Source organism: Paroedura picta, chromosome 3, assembly GCF_049243985.1.
Source record: "Paroedura picta isolate Pp20150507F chromosome 3, Ppicta_v3.0, whole genome shotgun sequence".
Lineage (NCBI taxonomy): Eukaryota > Metazoa > Chordata > Lepidosauria > Squamata > Gekkonidae > Paroedura > Paroedura picta.
Window position 1 is genome coordinate 73407549 of NC_135371.1, and position 5776 is coordinate 73413324.

General features: G+C 47.4%; 1 protein-coding gene and 1 long non-coding RNA gene across 2 annotated transcripts; one reads left to right on the forward strand and one right to left on the reverse strand.

Annotated features, from left to right (window-relative positions):
* The first annotated feature begins 1279 nt into the window (after positions 1-1279).
* Positions 1280-1928, forward strand: LOC143831145 (uncharacterized). Its single transcript, XM_077324226.1, has 3 exons — positions 1280-1434; positions 1530-1616; positions 1743-1928. The coding sequence occupies exons 1-3, from the start codon at positions 1359-1361 to the stop codon at positions 1904-1906; spliced, it is 327 nt and encodes a 108-aa protein (XP_077180341.1). The 5' UTR covers positions 1280-1358; the 3' UTR covers positions 1907-1928.
* A 322-nt stretch (positions 1929-2250) lies between these two features.
* Positions 2251-4079, reverse strand: LOC143831146 (uncharacterized). The gene is made up of 2 exons (XR_013228751.1): positions 3570-4079; positions 2251-3417 (listed from the first exon to the last, which is right to left on the reverse strand). It is a non-coding gene; the product is annotated as an uncharacterized LOC143831146 (long non-coding RNA).
* Between the last annotated feature and the right edge of the window lie 1697 nt (positions 4080-5776).

Consider the following 5776-nt stretch of genomic DNA (forward strand, 5'->3'; position numbering starts at 1 on the left):
ATCATAGAATCATAGAATCATAGAGTTGGAAGGGGCCATACAGGCCATCTAGTCCAACCCCCTGCTCAACGCAGGATTAGCCCTAAGCATCCTAAAGCATCCAAGAAAAGTGTGTATCCAACCTTTGCTTGAAGACTTCCAGTGAGGGGGAGCTCACCACCTCCTTAGGCAGCCTGCTGAACTACTCTGACTGTGAAAAACATTTTCCTGATATCTAGCCTATATCGTTGTACTTGAAGTTTAAACCCATTACTGCGTGTCCTCTCCTCTGCAGCCAGCAGAAACAGCATCCTGCCCTCCTCCAAGTGACAACCTTTCAAATACTTAAAGAGGGCTATCATGTCCCCTCTCAACCTCCTTTTCTCCAGGCTGAACATTCCCAAGTCCCTCAACCTATCTTCATAGGGCTTGGTCCCTTGGCCCCAGATCATCTTCGTCGCTCTCCTCTGTACCCTTTCAATTTTATCTACGTACTTCTTGAAGTGAGGCCTCCAGAACTGCACACAGTACTCCAAGTGTGGTCTGACCAGTGCTCTATACAATGGGACTATGACATCTTGTGTCATCTTGTGTCACTTGGAGACAGCAGTATGTTGCTGTTCTTTCCCAGAGAGATTACCAGCCACTAATGTAAAAACTTAACTGACAAGACTAAAAACATGTTGTCCTGTTAATGTCCTGCTTGATGAGTTGTAAAGGTAAAGGTAAAGGTATCCCCTGTGCAAGCACCGAGTCATGTCTGACCCTTGGGGTGACGCCCTCCAGCGTTTTCATGGCAGACTCAATACGGGGTGGTTTGCCAGTGCCTTCCCCAGTCATGACCGTTTACCCCCCAGCAAGCTGGGTACTCATTTTACCGACCTCGGAAGGATGGAAGGCTGAGTCAACCTTGAGCCGGCTGCTGGGATTGAACTCCCAGCCTTATGGGCAAAGCTTTCAGACGGCTGCCTTACCACACTGCGCCACAAGAGGCTCATTGATGAGTTGACCATAGGTCTAATGCCATCAACCTTAAGGCTCTGATTGCAGTGTTGTCTTCAAGGGTGTGTGAGAGAGGGTCTGCGTGCTGAAATTGATGAGATCTCCTTTCTCCACCACAGCCACAGTCACCCATGAAGATGTCCCAGCCTCCAGTTCAGGGGGAAGGAGCCAGCCAGCAGGAAGGGGGGAGAGAGGAGGAGGAGGAGGAGGAGGAGGAGGAGGGTCCATCTACTTCAGCCAGAGCCACAGGTGAGAACTGTAATTCTTTAAGAAAAACCCTTCTGTGTGTACACCCCATAAAGACTGGATGAGGAAGACCTTTGTAATCCTTCTTTTTGTATTTTAAAGCAGAGACATTGAAGGCCAGGCTGGCAACTATGGAGGCTGTGGTGGAGAGCCAGAGGGCGAGGATGGCAGCACTGGAGGATCTTGTGGAGAGACAGAGGCATGAGTGTGAGTTGTAAACTAGTGCTGTGGTGTGGGTTGCAGTGCGAATGTGTTCATAATGCAGGTATATGGCTTATCATGTGTTTTCCCACCATTTGCAGGGCAAGCAGTGGTGGCAGAGCTCCGCATGGAGCTGGACATCCAGAGGCAGCTCACAGCCGAACTCAGGCAGAAGGAGGAGGATGCATGTAAGTTTAGCAGCCCCCCCCCTAGAAGCCCCCCCCCTTCTTCACCACACACTGCAGCTAAGTTCCCTGCAAATGATCCTCAAGCCTAAAAACTGTCTGTTGTGTGCGTTTTTCCTCTCTACACAGTGAAAATGAAGGAGGAGGAGAAGGAGGAGGCAAGCTGGAAGAAGAAGGCTCGGGGGACAATGACAAGGCTGGGTCGCCAGCTTACGGAGCTGCAGGAAGAGAGGGAGGGGGAAAAGAAAATTTCCTTAGAGAGGAAGTTTAGTGGGAAGACAAAGGAAGGATAGAAGTTTAAGAGAAAACGCACTGGGGGAGAAACCGAACAAGGTGGGGCGGGAGAGCGGACTAGTTCTCAATAAATGTGTGGTTTTCGGTGGGGCAGGGGTGGGGGGTGCCCTGTTACATTGCGGGGGGGGGGGGTTCAGTTAAAAGACGTTTTTTACAAAATGTTTGTTCTTTTTTTATTCTTAATGAAATGTGTTTAAATTTTTTGCACAAAAGTCTCCAGTGTAACTCCTTCAACACCCACCCCTTTCACCCCCCAAGCACAGAAAACATTGTCAAAACATTGTTAACCCATTCACCAGAAAGGCTGATTATGGTCAGCCTAATGCTACATAAGAGACAGGAGTCAAAGTACAAACTTTATTTATTAAACAGAACAAAACAGAGAACATACAAAATTTTCAACAATTTTAACTAAGAGGGGGAGTATTTGTCTGCAGGCTTCACCTTCCTCTTTCCCAAAAGTGTCCTCCTCCTTGTTTATGTGCCTGTGCTCTGAGAGGGGGTTGGTGGAGTCGGTGGTGGTGGTGGGGGGTCATGTTGACATTAATCTGTGGAGGGTTGGCACTCTCCCTGTGATCTCTTGCCTCCATCACAAGAACCACCCCCTCCACAAGTTCCCTCATCTCTTCCACACTCCCCAAGTGTTTCGTTGGTCTCCCTGAAGACCTCTCTCCTGTAGCTCGAGCTGAGTACACTCTCGCTCCCAACCCAACATAGGCTGAATCTGCACTTACTTTATTTATTCCTGTTGAATTCAGATCGATTTGAGCTCGGGTCTTCCTGATTATTTTCCCCCGATTTGAAACAGAAAGTGCTCTGCACTTGATTCAGGGAGGGCAGAGGATTTCTCCTCCATTTGACTGCCGGTGGAGAATCAGCTGGAGGCTCTGTGACTAGGCTGGGGGTGGGGGAGGGTATCTGGGAGGGTATCCGGGCTCCTTGTGTTTTCTTTCTCATTATGCTAATACCAGCCTCCCACTCTGGGACTTACAGGGAATTTGATCCATCTCACAGGGAAAGTTTGCAGCCGTCCTTTTGAAATAGGAGGCTTGTCTAAATTGCAGATACTGGAAGGTAAACACCACCGCCTTCCCTCCCTGAGTTTGCAATAATGTTCATTAAAAAAGAAAAACGAAAGCCAGCTAGCCAGAAGCTTCTCAGAGAAGAGGCAAATCCAGAGGGAAACAAATTCCAAAGGGAAACAAAGCAAAACAATACATCTTGGGAGGAAAGTTTCGTAACCGGAAGCATTTGAACGGACTCCCTTACCAAATGGAGGCTCGGCAGCTTTTAGTTCGGGGAAACGCAAACAGCTGCACGTTTTAGGAATGCGGCATGTCCTGTTCACATTGTTCCAGGAGACGCTGGCCAACGTTTGTGAGCATGGATGTGAGCCTCTGCCTCCTGTGCTCTCTCTGCAGTCTCTCCTCTGCAGACAGTGCTCCTCGAGGGACATCGCGCAGGGGGCTGGCGGCACCCATCGGTGCTTGATCCTCCTCTGAAGGGACCTCTGTTGAAAAAAAGCAGAATTTGAACTGTTCGTGATTTCTCCTTCAATAATACTCCCTACAAGGCCTAGTGAGCACATGGTTACAGATTTTCAGGACACATTGTCCTGTTGTTCTTGCTAGAAATGGACAGATTTCAGTCCTGCATGCTTACCCGCTTGAATATCTCTGGGCATGCGAGTGGTTGTAGGTTTTTGAACCCTGCACTCTTCCTGTGTGCCCGGGATGAAGTCTGGAAAAACATAAAGAGAAATGGTTTTATAAACAAAGGGAAGTAAGTTTAGCTTCCAAACTCACCACCAGCAAGATAGAGGTACCTTCTTCTTTGTCCTTGCAAAGTAACAGCCTCCTACACAAACAAGAAAGCACAAAGCAGTTTACACAGACCCTTCCCCCCCCCCCCAGTTTTCACAGAAATACTAACCTAGATTTGTTGATGCACCTGAATCACTATCCAGGTCGACCCCAATAGCTGTGGACTCACAGGGAGATGGCTCATTGGCTGGGAGCTGAGTTTCTCTGGACAACAGGAGATAATAGTGAAAAAGGAACAAGCCCACAACACAGCAGGCTCTCACAGTAGTACCCAGAAGAAGTGCAGCAGGCCTATACGTGAGGCATGTTGTACATCTCCTGGGGGTTATTTCAACAGTAGCTTTGAAAATTTAAACTATCATAACAAACCAAGTAGTCTAGGTACGGCCTAGCATATTAAGCATTGCAACGAATACACATGAAAATGAATCCTAACCGTCAGCATACAAAGACCATACATTTCGGCAATGCTTCAAGTGCTTACCTGAGACAAGACTTATCCAGTTCTGTCAAGAAAACAGACTATCACTAACACCCTCTATGAACAACCAAAACACCGTTTATACACCTGGACATCTCCAGATGGCATACACCGTAATCAGACTCTGTAAAATTTTACAAAACATAAAAAAGTGAAGCAACAGATAATGCTTATTAATTTCTCTAAGCACAGGAGGAAGGTTTATTTGTCCAGGAGGGTGAGCTAGGTGGGAAGTCAAATTTTAAGTTGTGATCGTGATATTTGTGGTTTTTCTGTATGTTGGGTTTTTTTGTTCAGTGGTGATGTTGTTACTTGTAGATGTGCCTCCCGGTGTCCCCTGGGTCCTAGCGCCCATTGCATTCCTGGTTGCAATGGGCTTTCTTGCTAGTAATAAAATAAAATGTTGTTACCCAAATTGCGTGAACACGTGTCCTAAAACACGTATCTTTGAGCTTGTGGGGAATATTAGCCCAAATGCTGCAAGAGGGGGGTAACTTAGCGTTTATCGGATCGTTACCTATGTCTACGAGGGTTGATTCCACCCGTAGGAACTCAAGGCAAACACAGATTTAAATGGTAAAATATTAATATAAGCTTTTATTGAAAGGAAAATAACAAAAAGACACACAAATAGCTAACACACATACAAGCAGTCATATAGAGAAGGGGGAGGAAGAGTGGAAGGCTTGATAGTTACCTGTCCAAGGAGTGGTGGGTCAGAGGAAGAAGCATGAACCAGCGTGGGAGGTCCCGGGTTGGAAGACACTCAGAGTGTCTGTGTGAAGCCACAGTTTTTATAGGATTTGGGGAAGGGGGCTACGTGACAAGGCTCAGGTAAGCATGTGCTGGAAGTTTCCAGGGTCCCCGGAGATTAGGACAATACCTGGCCAAGTGGGGGTGATGGCCGTAAATGGATTTGGATAAAGGTATTAATGGCTCTGAGGAAGAGAGCCATCAGGTCTAGCTGGCAGGATGTGGGGAGGAGATATCCCCTGGCAGAGGGGCCAAGTGTGAAAAATGTTGCAAGACAAAGGATTTTCCTAGGAGCCCTTAGGCAAACAGGAGGAAGCCAGTCCACTCACTTAGAAATACAATGGGGGGGGGGTGAGCTGATGCAAGCTTGAGTCCAGAGGCACCTCTGGGTCAGGCAAAGGCTGTCATTCCAAACCTAAGGCAGAGAGCAAGATTTCTAAGATGGAGTCTGGCCTGGCTTGGCTGACCCTAGCAGTGTCGTGGCTTTAGCTTAAGCCTAGACTATTGTGGGGTGCCATTGGTTATAGAAGACAGTGTGCCAAGGCATAAGGCAGGGATCCTGCCATGCGTAACAATGTATATAAACCATACTGACATAAATCCCCTTCTGCACCTAGCTATAGACAGTGACTCTCTTTAATGGTACCCCAGCTCAATATCATACCACCTACATTGCCTTTTTGCCCATTGAAGGTAGGTGGGAGGAATGGGGGCCCCTACATCTTCCTTTGCAGATGAAAAAGCATTTTGGGAAGGCAATCTTTAGCTGAAATACAAACAATGGTGGGAAAGCTTAATTCCATCCTCCATAC

Excerpts from the sequence above, each read along its gene's own strand:
- LOC143831145 (XM_077324226.1), top strand. The coding sequence starts at position 1,359 with ATGGAGGCTGTGGTGGAGAGCCAGAGGGCGAGGATGGCAGCACTGGAG. Across the intron at positions 1,435-1,529 it reads GGAGAGACAGAGGCATGAGT|GGCAAGCAGTGGTGGCAGAG; the intron begins GTGAGTTGTAAA and ends CACCATTTGCAG. Across the intron at positions 1,617-1,742 it reads GCAGAAGGAGGAGGATGCAT|TGAAAATGAAGGAGGAGGAG; the intron begins GTAAGTTTAGCA and ends CTCTCTACACAG.